The following is a 20,399-nucleotide window of genomic DNA, read 5'->3' as shown; positions in this document are numbered from 1 at the left end:
CACCTTCCAATTGAGGAAATGGCTCATATCTTCCTTCCCCCAAAGGGCTGCTGGGGGATAATGAGACAATGTCTATGAAAAGTAACAGGTAGGATATCAATGATATGCAAATGTAATAGGGAGTATTTCTTTTTGTTCATTTAGGATTAAAAAGAATCACATCTTTCTGAACATCTTTCTAAGACATAAATAATCAAGTTAACTCTTTACTGCAAAACCCAAAAGAAATCAGAAGCTTACCTGCTGATGGCCTGTCCAGCACTGACCACCGCTGACGCCAGTATCTCTGTGCTGAGGCTCTCAGCAAAGCTGACACCTTCCTGTCCAATCCCACTGTCGGCTGCCTGGCTGGTACTGCTCAGCTCTCTCTCTGCCTTTTCAATTGCTTCAGCAACTATCTTCTCAGCAAGCACTGTCTTCTTATCGAGATCAACGTGAATTTGAGGAACATCGAGATGAAAAATCCTAGATTTCTGATAGAAGCTGCTAAGCTGTGAATGAGAAACTGGCTTACTACCAGCAAGCGAATCCGGTCTGGGAAAGCGAGGAGACGAATTTCCAGTGCAGTCATGGAGCTCTTTACGGTCACAGTATCGGCAAGCCTGACCCACCAGAGGTGACAGCTTTTCTGCGTAAGTAATCCTATCAACTGCTTTTGTGGCTTCAGACACGTGGAAGGTGGCAGATCCTAAACCCAGCTCTAAAGTGTCGCCCACAACTTTGTTAGCATACTGCTCTATAGCTTGAACGACAGTCTCTCCATAGCCACACCCACTCAAGCTGCCTGTACTCTGAGAAAATCTGTGATTCTGTGAAGAAGGCTGAAGAGACTTGGGAAACTCTGGCCCGACATGAGTCTCAGTATCTTCGTCACATACGTTTTTTTCATAAAGGCAAGAATCTGTTAAGGATTTTGGCAAGCCACCTGTCGATGCCATCAGCTCTTTTTTAACATCTCTTGTGATGCTGTGAGCAAGACAGGTTGAAAAACTACGTAGTTCCGAGCACTCGTTTCTGCACGTGTCCCGTGTCCACTCACAAGTCTGGTTTTTATGAAGGTAACTTCCAGCACTTCTGCTTTGTCTTTTTTTATCTGCTTCTTGCTGGTGTTCTTTATTTAAAAACAGTAACAGTTCATCGTTGGTTTTCACCTGTGAGCTCTGCACAGGGAATATTTTGGAGCTGCACTTCACTTTGGCTGTTTTAGCTGCTTCTTGCAATCCTGACTTAACAGACCGATAGGCAAGTCTGTTGGCGTACTGGTCCATTATTAACTCACTGTTGCCACCTTCCTGTTTTAGTATTTGGATAATGTGACCTGCATACTCATCTGTCACACTTTCACAGCTGGGATACTTGTACGTTAGACCTGACAGACAAGAACTTGGTGGTAAAGGAAGAACAAACGGATCTACTCCTCCCGGGTGCGCTACAGCCTCTACATCCAACTTCTCTTCGGATCTATGATCTTGGTCACCATCAACACAACTGTTCCTCTTCCTCCTGAAAAACATACAGCTCCTAACTTTTGCTATTTTTTCAGCTTCCGTAATGACTTCTGCTGCCATATCACCTGCAAAACTGCATAATGCTTGTAAACTTTCATCTGAGCAATTAAAAAAAGCAGGTGATAGGCTTCTTTGACTCTGCACATTTAAGCAAGGGCTTTTCACCCTGGCTTCTTGAATCACTTTATTATCCAAATGGGAAGCTGCCATTTCTGTTGCAAGAGAAACGATGTGTGTCGCTAACGCGTCTGCAAACTGAACTTTTTTCCCTGCTGGCTCCAACTTCATGTCCACCTCTTGCTGCTCTTCGCCGTCACTACTTTCAACTTCTTCTGAGAGAGACCGCATGAGCTTCAACATGAACTCTTCTTTTTCTATTGCATTTTGTTCATTTTCAGACAAACTGCTTACAGACGAGTTGTGAGGTGTGGATGGTGGTGTGGCCGGTGCAAACTCTTTTGCTAACTCCCCCTTAAGCTTTTTGGTTAACTTCTTGATATCCCAATCAGAAGGAGCCTGGGATGGAACCAGAGGAGTTGATGGAGGGGTGTCAGGTATTACATTCCCATCTCTCATTTTCTGTTTATCTTCCACGTGCAAACCATCTACACAGGTGAGCACTGTGGATGAGAAAGCATGTGAATGGGGAAACGAGTTTTCCTGCCCAAAAGCCAAGGGCTCGAGGGCTGAATTATGCAAATTCTGCTTTTTCACAGATTTGTCCTTAGCAATTTCCTTCAGATCAGCTTTCTGGCCTGCCGCTGCTAGACAAGGTGGTAGTGTCTCCAAAGAAAATCCAGGAGCCACAGAACCTTTACCTTCTGGAACACAATCCTTTACTTCTGAAAGTGAACAGTGAGTTAAATGATCTTGAGCTTCAAGAAACTTGGGGAACTCTTCCAAGGTCAACTGTGACTCATCTCCAGGAACAGGCAAGTCTTTCTTGGGGAGGACATTTTTATCTACATTTAGGATCACTGACTTGCTTTCATCTATGGAATGTTTGATAATAGATTTAGATAACCGATCGGCGAACATGTCCTTCTTGCTAGCCTCACTCTGTGGCACTGTTGCTTGATCCCAGTAGAAAGAAGGGGTTTTTCCCTTTCCTGTTTGAGTTAAACAATCTGTGTGTTCTTCTGTTTTTGCAACTTTGGAAGATGTCACTAAATCTATAGTTTCATTTACTATCGTATGCACCATTGCGGCAGAAAAATCGCCAATAATGACAGGATCATTTGTTAACTTTGAAGAGCTTTTTGTTTCAACAACATCACTAGTTGGTTTCACCTCATTCTGGCTACCGGGGTTGTGGTCTGAAGGTAAACAAATATTCCTGAGACAAGCTAGCTCCTCTTCTTTGTTTTTTGTGGCAACACTTGCTGGGGTAGGACCACCATTCAAATGACTATCATCACATGATGGATGAGACTTTGTCTGATACGTATTAGAAGAAATACGGTACGGGTGAAGGGCACTTCCTGCCAAGGGCACTGGTATTGAAGTAACAATTCCTGAAGTACAGAGCAAGGCCTGCTGCACCGTGTATTCCTTTTTATACTCCTGCACTGGTTTTGTCACCGTAACTGTTTGACTGTTAGAAGTAGGGGAACACACAGAAGTCTGTGTTGCTGGCACTACATCTTCTGTGCTCACAAACTTGATGTTTTCTGGGGAAACACTAACTGCTGCCTTTGTGGTAAAGGTAACATCAACTTGAGACAGCTCAATGAATGCTTCCTGTATTACAGATTCAGACAGATCTCTTGCATAGGACTTCACCACTCTGTCTTCACAGTGAAATGACCGACCCTGCAGAGATGCAGGTGTTGGAGGATATGAGAACTGACACACTTCCATGATGCCTTCAAAAACAAGCTCTTCAGCAAGATCTGCAGCAAATCTAGTGACGGTGTTAGTGAAGATCTGTTTCTTTACATATTGTAGATCTTTTAAAGCATCTGAGAATGCCTCACTCACCAAAAAACTAGCCAGGCCACTAATGGCTCGTTCTTTCAGTGAAAAAGCACACTGCCTTCTCAGTTCGTTAAATGCCATTTGAAAAATGGATGACGTCAATTTGATGGCTAACTGGCATAAGGCATTGGTACATGAAGAGACCCCTTTCTGTAAGTCTTTAAATGCACTGCCAAAACTTTTTTCCACGAGATCTGCTGCAAACTTCTGAATGCTATCAATCATTATGGGTTTATTTTTAGATTTACTTTTTTGATCAAGGCTTCCATGCTGAAGAGCTACCATTTTATTTTCTCCCTTTTTAATACTATTAGTGTTGGATGTTGCATTAGTATGTTGGCTATGAAGAACTGAACCCAGAACTTCATAGGAAAGGCTATTTGCATAATCTTCAAAGGTATAATAAAGAGAATCAGGATTTTCATGACCCCTATCTTCACCAATATCTGTTTGGCAAAAGCATTCAGCTGGAGTACAGCCTCCAAGAGGACTGAAAGCAGAGGATCGAATAGGACTAAACAAACCACTGTCTTCCCCTGAGGCCTTCACGGGGCGGGGAGAATCTGGGGCATCACACACGTTACTATAAGGGGATTCTGGTTTACGAGGTGTTGGCTTCCTAACATTAGCTGGGAGAGCTGGCCGATCAAACTTGAATTTTTGAGGATTCATAGTAGTGGTTACAGAGCACAATTTTTCATGTTTGTGCCCTTTCTTTTGCGATGGCTTCCCTACAGCAAGATCTTTCAGAAACGGACAAGCAGTCTCTAACGTTTGTTCTAGTTCATCAAACTGATCAAAACTATCAAAAAACTCACTCACTTCTGAGTCTGAATCCTCAATATCATCTTTCATCACAGGAATTTTAGGTAACTCAAGTTTTGCTTTCAAACTTTTTTGATAACCTTCTTCATCCAAGAAAATAACAGGACTTGGACTTGAGCACTCTGATTCAGACGAGTAGGCAGGAGAAGACGAGAACAATGGTCTCTGGGCATCACTACCTTTCTCTGAAGCAGCAAAGGAACTATAGAAACTCCTTTGGACCCACGGTTCAGAGACTGATGTCGTGACTGAAGTTCTCACTGGAGGCAGTTTTTTATGTCCCAGAATGTTTATTAAAGAAGCTGAAGGTTTAGCCAATGACTTCTGCTGCTCAGAGCCAACCAGAACCCTGAAATCATGGGTATCCAAATGGTGACCAGAAATAGTCTGTGAAGTAGCATCACACTGGCTCCTTAGTGCAATTATGTTTAATCCTAGAGGAAAAGAATAAAATGATTATTCTTGAAAAGAATTTAACTGATTTAAATCGATGGGAATAAGTAGACGTGAACCATGAAATACTCATTTATATTATAAGTATCTTCTATACTATTTTAACACAGGGATCCCCAACCTCCAAGATGTGATGCCTGATGATCTGAGGTGGAGCTGATGTAATAATACTAGAAATAACATGTACAATTAATGTAATGCACTTGAATCATCCTGAAACCATCCCCTTCCTGCCCTAGTTCCATGGGAAAATTATCTTTCATGAAACCAGTCCTGGTGCCAAAAAGGTTGGGGACCACTGAATTAACAGATTCATCTCAAGTTGTACTTAAGAGCAAGTATTCAGTTCAGTTGCTCAGTCGTGTCCAACTCTTTGCGACCCAATGAACCATAGCACGCCAGGACTCCCTGTCCATCACCAACTCCCGGAGTCCACCCAAACCCATGTCCACTGCGTCAGTGATGCCATCCAACCATCTCATCCATCCTCTGGTGTCCCCTTCTCCTCCTGCCCCTAATCTTTCCCAGCATCAGGGTCGTTTCCAATGAGTCAACTCTTTGCATCAGATGGCCAAAGTATTGGAGTTTACCCATTACTAAAATATTCTCATTCTACACCACATCTAGGAATACCTGGTCTAAGGAATATCTAGCACGTTGCCACATGTTAGAAACACTAATATTTAGGTGACCCTGACAGCTAACTCAAGTCTGAACTTAGGCATTTTTAAGGGAAACAGTGTCTGAACAGTGCAACCTAATAAAAGAGCAAAACTAAAAACCAGGTAACAATGACCTTAAAAGACACAAGAAAGTTAATTCCTCAATCAGACAAAAAATAGGTATCAATGCTTTAATTTGAACAAATTTCAAAATAAATGTCAACTGAACAAGTCTGTCTTAAAACTTTTAAAACTGAACTTTAAACCTTAATTCTCTATTTCAAGAAAAAAAATCTAGTGAAGAACAAACCATCATTATATGGCTTTGAAGTCTCTTCCTCCTCTAAGTGCTCAAAAGCAGTGACAAAGTCATCTTCGATGGAAGATACAGACTGGTTAGTATCATCGTCGTCCTCATTGGTGGCCTCAAGTTGGTGCTTGTGATGCAAATATGTGTCCACGGTGTACCTTATGCCAGTAGCGTATTTACTTAGGAGACTAAAAATAAAATCAATTTTAAGTCTTGGCAATGTAGGTGACACTCTCATGACACAAAGCATTCCAGGATGTTGACTCTGGGAAAAGATAAAAGATGGTAACAATTTTAATTTCAAAATATACTATACTTACAAGACATATTACCTGGAAACAAAGCCCAGAAATAACACGATACCGTTTTAAAAGAAAAAAAAAAGAAACACATGCATCCTAAAAGGCTGCCTGATTTTGTAATGTTTAATTATTTTCTTCATTCTTTCTCCACAACACTTCTCACTTTCCAGTGTCTTCTCCCACCTTTCTCTTATCCAGGTATTCAAATTCTACCTATTATGTCTCTTTAAATGTCAAAAGAACTTGCCATCCATTTCTGTGACAACGATGCTTTCCTGTTACTATACAGCCCTGTGCTTTTTCTTAATCATTCACCTGGTTCACTAACTATATTATTAACTGCTTAAGGACAGGAACTAGGTCTTAGTCTTCCCGTATCCCATTTTCCTGCAGCTTTCAGCATGATAATACATTCTCTTCTACCATAAAAGAACTGTCCCTTCCTTTCTTCTAAATTCCCCAAGTATTTCAATTTCCAAGGTTTATAGCTTTGATTAAAAATAGTCAACTGAACTTTCCCATACATATTAAAAGACAAATGTTGACAAATGACTTGTTCAAAAGGCTAGAAATGAGATAAAATAGCTGATCACCTCTTCTCGTAAATAAAACAAAGTAAATATAAATGAAGAATCTAATGAAGGAAATGAGCACAGTTCTACTTTTATCTGTAAATCTCATAAAAAACACAGTAGTCTATAACACTTGAAGGAATAAGTAACCTAAATTTAAACCTACTGATTCAATTTTTAGGAGGGAAAATATGCAATGTATTTTTGTTTGGTGCATTATCAATAAATTAACACTTAGTAAAGAACTAAATGTTCAATATTATGATACTAGTGACCTCACTGAAAGGTGACATTTTTGCTTATAAATAAATAAAGAACACATCTTCAGGTACTGATTTAACATGAAATTTTTTAAACCAGAAAATGAGTTAAAGTATATTCTTTAAAAGATACAGCTCAATATTTACATAAATTTGGAGTTGGAAAGAAGAGGGAAAATTTTATATGACTTACACACAGGTAAAACTTCAAGAATCCAGAAATAATCAATTTTCAGAAAAAAATTAATATGTCTTACATACCACTTATGGAGCTTCATACATGGAAAATCTAATTTAAAGCTATGACCAAAATTATTTTACCCTTCAGTGATTTCAAAGATTCATGAGTTCGATTTCTTATGAATTATATTTCCTTCAGATGGTATTAAACAAAAAGAAACTTCACCCAAGCATTTTAAAATTTAATGCTCTAAATTAACCCCTTCATGGACTGCAGCCTGTTGTGGCAAAGTGGCTTACGTAACTCAATGAAGCTATGAGCCATGCCATGCTGGGCCACCCAAGACAGACAGGTCATAGTTGAAAGTTCTGACAAAATGTGGTCCACTGGAGGAGGGAATGGCAACCTACTCCAATAATCTTGCCTTGAGAACCCAGCAACACTATAAAAAAGGAAAAAGTTATGACACCAGAAGATGAGCCTGCCCAGGTCGGAAGGTGTCCAATATGTTACTGGGGTACAGGAGAGGGCAACTACAAATAGCTCCAGAAAGAATGAAGACCAGGGGCCAAAGTGGAAACGTGCTCAGTTTTGGATGTGTCTAGTGGTGAAAGTGAAGTCAGATATATAGAGAACAATACTGCATAGGAACCTGAAATGTAGGTGCATGAATCAAGGTAAATTGGATGTGGTCAAATAGGAGATGGCAAGATTGAACATCAACATCTTAGGAATCAGTCAACTAAAGTAGACAGGAATTGGTGAATTTAATTCAGATGACCATTGTATCTACTACATGGGAAAGAATTCCTTAGAAGAAATGGAGTAACCCTCATAGTCAATGAAAGAGTTCGAAATGCAGTAACTGGACGCAACCTCAAAGATGACCGAATGACTTTGGTTCGCTTCCAAGGCACACCATTCAACATCACAGTAAACCAAGTCTACGCCCCAACCATTAATGCCAAAGAAGCTGAAATTCACTGGTTCTAAGAAGACCTACAAGACCTTCTAGAACTGTCACCAAAAAAAGATGTCCTTTCCATCATAGGGGATTGGAATACAAAAGTAGGAAGTCAAGAGATACCCAGAGTAGAGTAACAGGCAAGTTTGGCCTTGGGAGTACAAAACAAAGCAGGGCAAAGTCTAACAGAGCTCTGTCAAGAGAACATGCTGCACCCTTTTCCAACAACCCAAGAGACAACTCTACACATGGACATCACCAAATGGTCAATACCAAAATCAGATTGCTTATGTTCTCTGCAGCCAAAGATGGAGAAGCTCTATAGTCAGCAAAAGCAAAACATGGAGCTGACTATGGCTCAGACCATCAGCTCCCTATTGAAAAATTCAGGCTTAAACTGAAGAATGTAGGGAAAAGCACTAGACCATTCAGTGGTTCAAATCAAAACCATTTTGATTTGATTCAGTGAACCAAATCCCTTATGATTAAACAGTGGAGGTGATCAATAGATTCAAGGGATTAGATCTGGTAGAGAAAGTGCCTGAAGAACTACAGAAGGAGATTTTTAACACTGTACAGGAGGCAGTAACAAAAACTATCCCAAAGAAAAAGAAATGCAAGAAGGCACAGTGGTTGTCTGAGGAGGCTTTACAAATAGTTGAGCAAGAAAGAGAAGCAAAAAGCAAAGAAGAAAGGGAAATACATACCCAACTGAAAGCACAGTTCCAGAGCATAGCAAGGAGAGATAAGAAGGCCTTAAATGAACAATGCAAAGAAACGGAGGAAAACAACAGAACTGGAAAGACTAAAGATCTCTTTGAGAAAATTGAAGATACTAAGCAAACATTTCAAGAAAGGGCACAGAAAAGGACAGAAATGGTATGGACTTAATAGCAGCAGAAGATATTAAGAAGAGGTGGCAAGAACACACAGAAGAACTATACAGAAGAGATCTTAATGACCCAGATAACCACAATGGTGTGATCACTCACCTAGAGTCAGACATCCTGGAGTGTGAAGTCAAGTGGGCCTTAGGTAGCATTTCTATGAATAAAGCTGGTGGAGGTGATGGAATTCCAGCTGAACTGTTTCAAATCTGAAAGATGATGCTATGGAAGTGCTATACTCAATATGCCAGCAAATTTGGAAAATGCAGCAGTGGCCATAAGACTGGAAAAGGTCAGTTTTCATTCTAATTCCGAAGAAGGGCAATGCCAAAGAATGTTCAAACACCAGATAATTGCACTCATTTCACATGCTAGTAAGGTTATGCTCAAAATCCTTCAAGCTAGGCCTCAGCAACACATGAACTGAGAATTTCAAGATGTACAAGCTGGATTTAGAAAAGGCAGAGGAACATGAGATCAAACTGCCAACATTCGTTGGATCATGGAGAAACTAAGGAAATTCCAGAAAAATATCTACTTCTGCTTCACTGACTACACTAAAGCCTTTGACTGTGTGGATCACAACAAACTGTGGAAAATTCTTAAAGAGATGGGAGTACCAGACTACCTTACTTGTCTCCTGAGAAACCTGTATGCAGGTCAAGAAGCAAAAGAACCAGACAAAGAATAAGTGATTGGTGCAAAACTGTCAAAGGAATACGTCAAGGCTGCATATTGACACCCTGCTTGTTTAACTTATATGCATAGTACATTATGCCAAATTCCAGGCTGGATGAATCACAAGCTGGAATTAAGATTGTTAGGAGAAATATCAACAACCTCAATGTGCAGATAATACCACTTTAATGGCAGAAAATGAAAAGCAACTAAAGAAAAGAGTCTCTTGTGTGGATGCTAAGTCTCAGTTGTGTCCGACTCTTTGCAACTATGGACTGTAGCCCACCAGGCTCCTCTGTCCATGGAAGTCTCCAGGCAAGATCATTGGAGTGGACTGCCATGCCCTCCTCCATGGGAGCTTCCCATGCGGGACTGAACCAGTCTCTTGTCTCCTGCGTTGACAAGCGGGCTCTTCACCACTATCACCACCTGGCAAACCCAAAAGATGGTCAAAGTAGAGAGTGAAAAAGCTGGCTTAAAACTCAACAATAGAAAAAAAAACTCATGGCATCCAGTCCATCACTTGATGGCAAATAGAAAGCGAAAACGTGGAAGCAGTGACAGATTTTATTTTCTTGGGTCCAAAATCACTGCAGATGGTGACTGCAGGCATCAAATTAAAAGATGCTTGCTCCTTGGAAGGAAAGCAATGACCAACCTAAACAGCATATTAAAAAGCAGAGATAGTACTTGGCTGACAAAGGCCTATATTATATAGTTAAAGCTATGGTTTTTCCAGTAGTCATATACAGGTGTGAGTTGGACCATAAAGAAAGCTGAGCACTGAAGAACTGATGCTTTCTAATTTGGTGCTGGAGAAGACTCTTGAGAGTCTCTCAGACAGCAAGGAGATCAAACCAGTCAGTCCTAAAGGAAATCAACCCTGAATATTCACTGCAAGGACTGATGGCTAAAGCTGAAGCTCTAATACTCTGGCCATGTGATATAAAGAGCTGACTCACTGGAAAAGACCCTGATGCTGGGAAAGACTTAAGGCAAAAGGAGAAGCGGGAGGCAGAGGACTAGGTGGTTAGATGGCATCACCAACTCAATGGACATGAATATGAGCAAACTCCAGGAGATCATGGAGGACAGAAGAGTCTGACATGCTACAATCCATGGGGTTGCAAAGATTCGGACAGGACTGAGCGAGTGAACTACAATGCTAAATTAAAAGTCATTTATAAAATGTGCCAACAAAAACTCATTAGAAATAATATATAAAAGTTACCTGGTTTAGAGGATCACTGTTTATATCTGATGATTTATTTATATCCTTCATACAAATAATTTCATTTTCATTTAGACTGCAGAAGTGCAGTGAGTTCAGAAGATCTGGGAGTTCCAAAGAAACTGCAGCCAAATCCTAATGTAAAGCAATAACACAATAAATAACACTGTAGCATAACACTTTAAATCCCTTATATTGTGGCCCTGAACTAAAATCATAAAGTCTACTTGTTATTGTTGTTTAGTTGCTCAACCATGTCCGACCCTTTGCAGCCCCGTGGACTGCAGCACGCTAAAGCCTACTAGTTAGTAAACTTTCCAGTTCATAATAGCTAACACTTGCAGTTTATTGACCACCATCGATTGTTTAGAAACTCAAAAATAAAATGTACTAAAATATTTTAAAATTGACAATTTTTTTAGCACTTTAAACATAATGATACCAAACTGTAACAAGATTTCACATGGTACCTCACACATCAACAACAACGAGGCATTTAACAGTTTTCAGCAGCAAATGTCAAATCTGGAGTCCTCAAGTTTAACCATGAAATGTCTCAAATGGGATTCTTGCTTTTACAGTTCTTTGGCGGTTAAGTTACATATTTGTATAATTCAAGTCTATTTTTCTGCCTTTCTTCCCTTTAGTGAAAATTTTATGAAGATGTAATGAAAAACGCCTGTTTTTCTTTCCATTTGCCCCTTTTATGTAACTGTTTTGCCCAGTGCAAGAATTATTACCATCTCTGACCATTCATATAGTACTTTCCTTCATAAACATGGTTTTATCAGTCATTCTTAAAGAGGAAGTGGAGTATGAAAGAAATAACTTTGGATTCATCTTTTCAGCCTTACGCTCTCGCAACTATATCTTCTCTTGTGCCCTCTGTCTAAACTATTTCCTTCAGGTAAGGGCACAATCAAGACACACAGCAAAGGTTTCTTTTCTCATCACCAGATACGCATTACCTTTGCAAACAATGCAGTGCTAGTGCTGCTGCTTCTGCCAGATGTTTTACTGACACAAAAGGAAACACGACAAGCACAAGTTTTAAGAAGCAGTACAAGGTGAAAAAGAAAGTACCCCTATCACATCTACCCGAGCTTCCACTCCTCTTCACCTAAGTGTGCAGCTTTGCTTTGCTGATCCTAATCTCAACTGTCAGTGCCTCTATAAACACCTGCCTAAATCAAACAGGCTACAATTTTTACACTGGTTCTTCATTATTTTTTACAAATTTACTCTTACTTTAACAAATTTAACTCTTTTCTCAATTAAAAACATAAGAATATGACTGTTGAAGTTAGATTATAAAAACCATCGAAATAAAAAATAAATCTTCCATTCTACATTATGACAGATGCAGAAAAAGTTAGCCTGTGGTTTGCAACCTTCTCAGATAAATGACTTTTGTGGTCCCCTGACCTAAAACTGCTTTCCGTAACAGAAACACTCAGTGAAAACACTAAAAGTGAAAATGTCGAGGACACACTCAAAAGGTGACCTCAAAATGTCATCTTTTAACTTTAAATAGGAATGATAACAGAAGAGTTTAACGTAACTTTAAGGCTAATGAGCAAATTTTCCATGCTTTCAAAATTTGTTTCAAATAATCTCTCATGTCCCTTTCCAGTTCAATAAATCGACCGTACCTGTATATGAGCAGCATCTGTTTCTTCATTAAAACCTAGAAATGTGACCTGAATAAAAAAGGAATAAAGGTCCATTAAAATTTTTAAGTCTTGTCTCAATTAGATTGTTGACAGAGCTGAGAAACAGAAAGCAAAGCACACAATGCATTAAAATGCTGCTGCAAGATGATTAATTTTTTCAAAGATGATCACAAAGGTTTTTCACCAAAGGTCTGGCTCCAACTGGGGTTCCCAAACCTCTCCCACACCCACTCATTAGCAAATTCAATCCTCACCCTCAAACATAAAGCACATGTCTCTTCTCTCCACAGCCTCTGTGGCCACTTCTCCCCGGCATGACCCCAGTCCTCTCCTACCTGCCTCAGGAACCATCCTGTCATTTCCCTGTCAAAACCTTTCCAAGCTTCTCAATGCAGAGTCCTAATGGAGGTCCCAAGGCTCCGGCTTAGCTGGTGGCTTCAACTTTCCCTCACCTTCATTCAAACACATGGGCCCCCTCGCTGGGTCCAGGACACGCCTGATTGTTCCTGCCTAAGGGCTTCAGAGTGGTGCCTTCAACCCAGACCCCTATTCCTTGGATGTTTACCTGTCTAGCTGCTTCTTGTTCTTCTAGTTCCAACCTAAACGTCACCTCCACAGAGAGGCTTTCCCTGGGAACCTCCCAAGGTACCTCCTGACTGACTCTCTGTGATATCACATTTATTTCCTTCAATACCTTTACATGGAGATTTCTCTACAAAAGTTTATAGAAATTAAATTTTTAAAGACAATCTAATGGTCTGAAGAAATGTCACATTATTAAGCAAAAAGGACAAATTATAGAAAAATGATATAGACTATACACATAATTTCAACCTTATTTTTAAAAATATACACCAGGAAAATAATTCTGGAAGTTAATATACCAAATTATAAGGAGGGATTAACTTTTAATGATGGAATTGTAAGTGATCTTATTTTTCTCTACTTTTGCCCCCCTATGGTTTTTTCTTTCCTCACTTACAGGATTAATGACATTTTTTTTTAATACTTTCAGTATTTCTTATTTTTCTATACGGAATATGTACAGTTTTGTAATCTGAGTATCATTACTTTAAAAATTTATATTTCTTTGTCTTTGACATCATAAGAAGAAATTTTGACTGCTTGAAGCTAGACTAGTAACTGTCTACCAAGTAAGTTCTATGACTAAAAATATGAAGTAAGTGGCAACAATATAATCAATTCTCAAGAATTAATGGAAAACAGCATAATTAAAATACAAAGCAACACTCAATATACTTTTGACATCTTTCTGATGACTCAAAAGCAAGTAAGAATCTTAAGATTGTTGCAGAATCTTTATTCTCATTAATTATGAGTACTGCCTTCACAGAAATGTTACAGTTAACTTCCAGGTGTCCAGGTAAAGTCATTAACCTGTAGGAACCTGTCTCCTTACGTATAAATCTTAAGGCAACACAACTCCTCTCCCATGGTTGTGAGGGCTAATAAGAGAATGTGGAGGAAGGTGCCCAGCATATCGCAGGCACTCAACAACAAAGAGACACTCAAATAATAAGCTTCCTTTCTTCAACAAAGATACTTCGGAAATATATATGCCCTAACATGAGACAGAAATTCCTTCTATTCTTTTAAGCTTCCTTTAACTGAATACGAGAGAGAAAATGAGCTGGCATGGAGGTCTGAAGGTGCCAGCAGAGCACTGCATTTCGCAGTGCTTAAGGAATGTGGGCTCAGAGGGCACTGAGTAAACCACTGGAGAGAGGCGGCTGGGACCCCGGTTGAGGGCAGAGGACACAGAAGACTTGTCATGCCTGGCAACAGCTGAGGAGATCAGGAGAGGCTTGGCTCGACTAAAATAAAACAATAAAGGATAACAAACAGGAGAACAGCCAAGAGCCAGAGAACCGAGCTCACACAAAAAGAAGAGGCTCGGGTCAGAACCACTGCAGGCCTGAAAGCTGTGCTCGCCATCCTGTGCAGCTACTTCAAACAGTTTCTCAAGGAATATGAAAGAAAACCATACCCAAAATAATAACCAATATTTTTATTAGAACCCTGATTTCAAAAAAGAATCTTTAATCAACATATTTATCAGTTTTGAGCTTCAATGACCCCAATATCCTGTCTCTCTTCTTTGGTAAATAAATGTATAGATGGACTATGGTTATATATTGTAGAAAAAAACTTTACCCCTTTTAATAGTAATAAATTCAAACAAAGATTGGAAACATTGACGCAACAGAGAAAAAGGTGAGCAAGTAGTATATCATATCCTTAAGTGGCAAATATCTTACTTCAAAATAAATATATCACTATTTCATTTTTGAATCAAAGCACTGAATTTAAACAACCAATAAATGAGTATTAAAAATAAGTATATATTTTGTTTCCGAGTAGAAAATTTCAGAATGTAAGTCCCAATTACTGAACATAGTAGAAATCATTTAATACACAGCTGTGTGTCTGAGTGGTCAGTAATGTCTGTGCACTGAATTAAATGTGTGCATTATAATACACTAAGATGACTATGCTGTGTATGCGTGCTAAATTGCTTCAGGTGTGTGGGATTCTTTGCGATCCCATGGACTGTAGCCTGCCAGGCTCCTCTGTCTGTGGGATTTTCCAGGCAAGAATACTGGAGTGGGTTGCCAAGCCCTCTTCCAGAGATCTTCCTGACCCAGGGACTGAACTCACATCTCTTATGTCTCTTGAACTGGCAGGCAGGTTCTTTACCACTAGTGCCACCATAGCAGGTACTTAAAACAGGTACTTCTCACACATGAATTAATGTGCAGAGATTTTAGGCATTTAAAAACAGACCACGTAGTCCTACAAAGATACATGAAAATACACTGTGCTGTATTAGAAAAGGGTATAGAGCGTAATCCATCAAACCTCAGTCAAATTGGCATGTTCATCCTGCTTCAAACAGTCCTCGGCTGATACACTGCATAGTTCCTTCTCGCTCTGCAATAAAGACTTCACAGACTGGAACACATCTTCATTGAAGCTCTGAAAACAAAAGATACTCTTAATTTACTTAATTCTAAGACAATGTAAAAGAACCTGGTGATGGATTAAATGGAGAGTCCGTAACTTTCCAGAGAATATTCAGTGGGCACCTTTTGATGTAACAGAACTCAACTCAACTGAGAGAAAGAAAGAACAAAAGGCTGAAGCAGAACTCCACATGCTCAACACACAACAGCCCCAGGCTCTCAACCTAGAGAGACGTGAGGCCCTCAGCCAGGCCCTCTCCCTTCCACCCTGCACTGACACCTAGCAGATCGCACACCTGATTTCCAAGTCACTGGAAGAACAGAAGCAACAATTCATAAGATGATGATGGGGGGGCTTACAGTAAGGTATGCTAACAATGTGATTAATTTCATAGCGAAGTTGGGGATGGAAAAATCAAAGAGGTAAGAACCCAAAATAAGGCTTTTCAGGGTTCTTAAAGCAGCAGTATGATGAAAGAGGGAAGGCATTCCAGATTTGAAAGAAAAGGATGTCATAAGTGCAAAGAAACAGAGGAGGAGGAAAATTTCATAAATGAATATTATAGTTGGATATAAAGAGAACATTAATTTCTCTCTACCTTATTCCCCTTCTGATTTGTTGATCTGCTATTTTGGCAAAAATGTCCTTATTCCCTAATGTTCCCCTGTAGAAATCCTATGTATTCCAAGACCTGTGAAGATTTCCCACCCCTTAGTCGTAATAAAGCTCTCCCAAACTTCCTACTGTATTGTTTGCACATTAAGATCATTTAATCTATACCACAATGTATTATAATTACTGCTTTTGTATGTATGTCTTTCCTACCTGTTAATCCAAATTACTGAAGTAATTGTCCTTTACTCAATCTATTACCCCAGATTTCAGTACCTCACATACAGTATGAACTCAAACAAAGAGAAAAGATGCAAATATGAAATCAAAGCAATTAACAAAAAAAATGTAATGTTAAATCTGAACTTTCAATATGAACTCAGGGCTCTTTAAACGTTTGTACTACATTTTTTCCATTGATAGATCATAGAATCAATGACCCTTAAGAGCAATGAGCAAATCCAGCACACAAACTCCTGGAATGGTATTTACCATTCACCAATTAAATACCATTCACCAATTAAAAGAACTAGAAGTTCTCTGAGTGAAGGAATTCCAGGTCAGAGGCGGAAACTTATGAAGTGCAGCTGAACGTCTTACTGTGACACAATGGAAGAAAGTGTCTCAAAAGAACACAGAAGCTTGAAGAACACTTGAAGGAATTCCAATTGGCCAAATATGGGATAATCTAAGCATCAAAAGAATACAGATGGTAATGGAGTACGACAGCTGAGTTTTAAAAGAAACTACAAGCCCATTAAGAGAGACAGATAACAGGGTAGGGGTTGGAGGACTGTGCTACCTTACCTTAGAAGGCTGGCTAACAAATATGAACAGAATGACAAAATTTAAAAATTCCATTTGTAACTCCCAATATAACTACTGATTCAGGAAAGGACTATCAATGTATCCTAATCTACCAGATTAAAAGCTACTGGGGAACAAGATAGTGTTTTGCCACATCACCCTATAGATTACTTATTAACAGTATTAATTACAAAGGGATTATGTGTCTTTATGCTGCAGATAACTGGTGGTTTATCAGAGTTAAGGCAGTTAAGGGTAACTAACTATCTGGTCAAGCCTGGCCTTAAAAAGATGCACCTTCTGATCTGAAACACTAGAATGACCATGACATGATCCGTGAGGTGTTCCTACTGAACCTAACCACAAGGAAAAAACAAGTGAACTCAGAATATGAAGATGTTCTACAAGATAAGTGCTACAAACTCTTCCAAAGATCTGCCATCATGAGAAAAGAATTTAGACCAGAGATGGAGCTGACGGGGGTGGGGAGATCAAAAAGATACAATACCTAAGTAGAGAATGTCAACCTTACTTGACTCCTAGATGAGAGGCAAGGGGAAAATCATAAGGATACTGAGATAACTGGGGAAATTTATGCATGGATTGCACGTTAAGACTGTGCTACTGGAGCGAGGAGGCGGGGTTTCCTCAACTGCCAACTATAAGGAAGCAAGGGAGATCGGACTAACCTTCCTTCCCGCCAAAAAAAAAAAAAAAGACTGTGCTACTGAATTAATGATTTTCTGAAGGACAGTAATAATGCTGATGTTCTTAAGAGAAGCATGCTAGCAGAGGAAAACGAGAAGTAAAATAATGTCTGTAGCCTACTCTTATTTGGTTTCAAAAGGGAAGTGTGTATGTACATATATACACATGCAGATAGAATGGGTTTGGTAAAATGTTAACAGGGTGAATCTAAGTGAAGAGTAGATGTGGTATTCATTGTACTGCTTTTCCCCCCAATATTTGAATATTCAAAATTTTAAATGATTCTTCTTTCACTAATGAGTGGAAATTTTCAGGCTAAATTATGAACATGAACTTAAAAAAGGAAAAAATATGAAATGTGAAATCTGAACATAAGCAATCAACATAAACTCCTGACAGTAAAAGAACAACAGTCACAGTTAGTACCCAGATCTTGATTTCTAAAATCAAAAGGTTCTGTGGAGAAAGAGCCCATTCCAGGTCTGAGGAAGGTAAAGCAGAAACAGGGTCAGTCTTATACTAGAAAGCAAGGAAGCAATTAAAGAATTATAAGCCTGAGACAAAAGGACTTTGGCATTGCCTGAAGGGGCTTATAGGGACCAAGTCTGGGGCAATCTGAGCAACTTAAATAAACGAGTGAATAAATAAATAAATGATTGCAAATAAATAAAAGATAAGAAAACATAGTTATTTTAAAATCAATGCTTCCAGAGCAACACAAATAAATTTAAACTACTAGCATCCATGTAAGGTGACTATTCCACCAAATCATTCATCTGAAAATTGATAATCACCATGTTGCAACTTTCAGGAACTAGCTGCAGGAAAGGACCATCAAGGGATGCCAAAAGTGTTAATGAAAGTTGAAAAAACAAGATGCTTGCACACCACCAAGTATCATCCCATAGATTATCTGCTAACTAAAAAACAGAAACACTTTTAAAATGGACAACAGTTACTACCTTAATCAACTGATCGATTCTAGCATCACTAATCATTAGGAAAACCTGCAATTTTGTCTTCTCACTACCCTTTAGTATCCTGGCTAAAAATTTTTAACTTGAATCTAAGTTAAGCCTTTACACCTAACTTCTAGTTTATATGAAATATACAGAGAGGGGAGAAGAGTAAGTTAAATAGCACTGTGAGAAAACCACCAGACAAATGCAGAATGTGGAACACTGTACAAGAAACTGGCCTGGCCCATTCAACCAGTCAGTCTTGAATTTAAAAACAGAGAAAAAGAAGAGAAGCTCTTTCAGAACCACTCCTCAAAAACATGAGTCATAACCATCAAATGCAATTAGCTCAAATGCAATAGGAGCCTACATTGAACCCAAAATGGAAGTGGGGTGGGTGATGGCCTATAAAAAACATTTTCAGAGTAATAAAGGAAATCTGAGTATGGCTGGGTATTAGATATAGGGGATTATATTTAATTTTCTTGAATGTGATCATGTTTGGAGTGATGAAACATCAAGAATGTTAACTTTTACAAGGATTTACTGTATAGCACAGGGAACTATATTCAACATCTTGTGATAACCTATAATGGAAAAGAATCTGAAGCTCTACACCTCAAATTAACACAATATTATAAATCAATGGTAGTTTTAAAAAAAATAAAGACCATTAATTTTCAAATGGTTCTGCCAAAAATTAAATACACACAGAAATAAAACAAAAATATTAACTGCTGAATAGGGGTGGTTGGTATGTAGGTTTACATATGGGTGTACTATAGTTTCTCTATATGCTTGAAATTTTCATAATAAAATGTTAGAAAAAAATTAATGGAATATAAAGTGCAGTTCTTTCTGGTTCTCATAGTCCCTGATTCCCAATAAATATTCAAAGTATCTCTTTACCTTTAATGCAAAGTAAGGTGAAATCTAGAAAATCTGAGTATACGTTTCCAATTTCCACATTAGCCAACAGGGAAGTTTTTTTTCAGCTAATATATATATATTATATATATATTATACATATAATACATATAATACACACACACACACACACACAGACCTTTTGAAATAAAAAATGTCAAAAGTTGTACTGTGCATACAGAACACACATACAAAGTATATAAGATTTAGATTCATATACTTCTATCTAAAAGGGTTTCCAAATATTCAAGAGAATTCAAACCAGAATTTTATCATGTGTCTAATATAAACAATGGGCTGCTGCTGCTGCGTCACTTCAGTCGTGTCTGATTCTGTACAACCCCATAGATGGCAGCCCACCAGGCTCCGCCGTCCCTGGGATTCTCCAGGCAAGAACACTGGAGTGGGTTGCCATTTCCTTCTCCAATGCATGAAAGTGAAAAGTGAAAGTGAAGTCGCTCAGTCAAGTCCGACTCATCACGACCCCATGGACTGCAGCCTACCAAGCGTCTCCATCCATGGGATTTTCAGGCAAGAGTACTGGAGTGGGTTGCTAAATAACAATATTAAATTAACAGTATGAAGTTTCGGCTGTGGCTGAATACACTGGTGAATTCAAATTAAATAGGTAGTACAATGCTTGGAGTACATGGTCACTCACTACTATATTTTCTGTATATGTGCATTTCTTAGTTCTAATATTAATTTAAAGCAATCAGTACAATTTAATTACTAATTTAAAGCTATGGATCCAATGGCTAATCTGAAAAAACTATAATATACCTATAGTTTACAAAAAGTAAAAACACACAGAAAATAGTTTTTACTATGAAGTGAAGTTGCTCAGTCGTGTCCAACTCTTTGCAACCCCATGGACTATAGCCCAGCAGCCTCCTACATCCATGGAATTTTCCAGGC

At 38.8% G+C, this 20,399-nt stretch overlaps 1 protein-coding gene across 3 annotated transcripts in view; it reads right to left on the bottom strand.

Moving 5' to 3' along the window:
* The window catches only part of AKAP11 (A-kinase anchoring protein 11), a 51,684-nt gene that overhangs the window by 18,337 nt on the left and 12,948 nt on the right, over nucleotides 1-20,399 (bottom strand). For all 3 annotated transcript variants that reach the window (XM_070380247.1, XM_070380249.1, XM_070380248.1), the window contains exons 3-7: nucleotides 15,364-15,480; nucleotides 12,463-12,510; nucleotides 10,811-10,945; nucleotides 5,736-6,000; nucleotides 241-4,744 (exon numbers count right to left, since the gene is read on the bottom strand). In XM_070380247.1, coding sequence (XP_070236348.1) covers nucleotides 241-4,744; nucleotides 5,736-6,000; nucleotides 10,811-10,945; nucleotides 12,463-12,510; nucleotides 15,364-15,480 — 5,069 coding nt within the window. The remainder of the gene's footprint in view (nucleotides 1-240; nucleotides 4,745-5,735; nucleotides 6,001-10,810; nucleotides 10,946-12,462; nucleotides 12,511-15,363; nucleotides 15,481-20,399) is intronic.

The sequence above is a fragment of the Bos mutus genome, chromosome 12, assembly GCF_027580195.1.
Source record: "Bos mutus isolate GX-2022 chromosome 12, NWIPB_WYAK_1.1, whole genome shotgun sequence".
NCBI lineage: Eukaryota > Metazoa > Chordata > Mammalia > Artiodactyla > Bovidae > Bos > Bos mutus.
The sequence above is the reverse complement of the archived record's forward strand: the minus strand, read 5'-3'. Positions and strand labels throughout refer to the sequence as shown.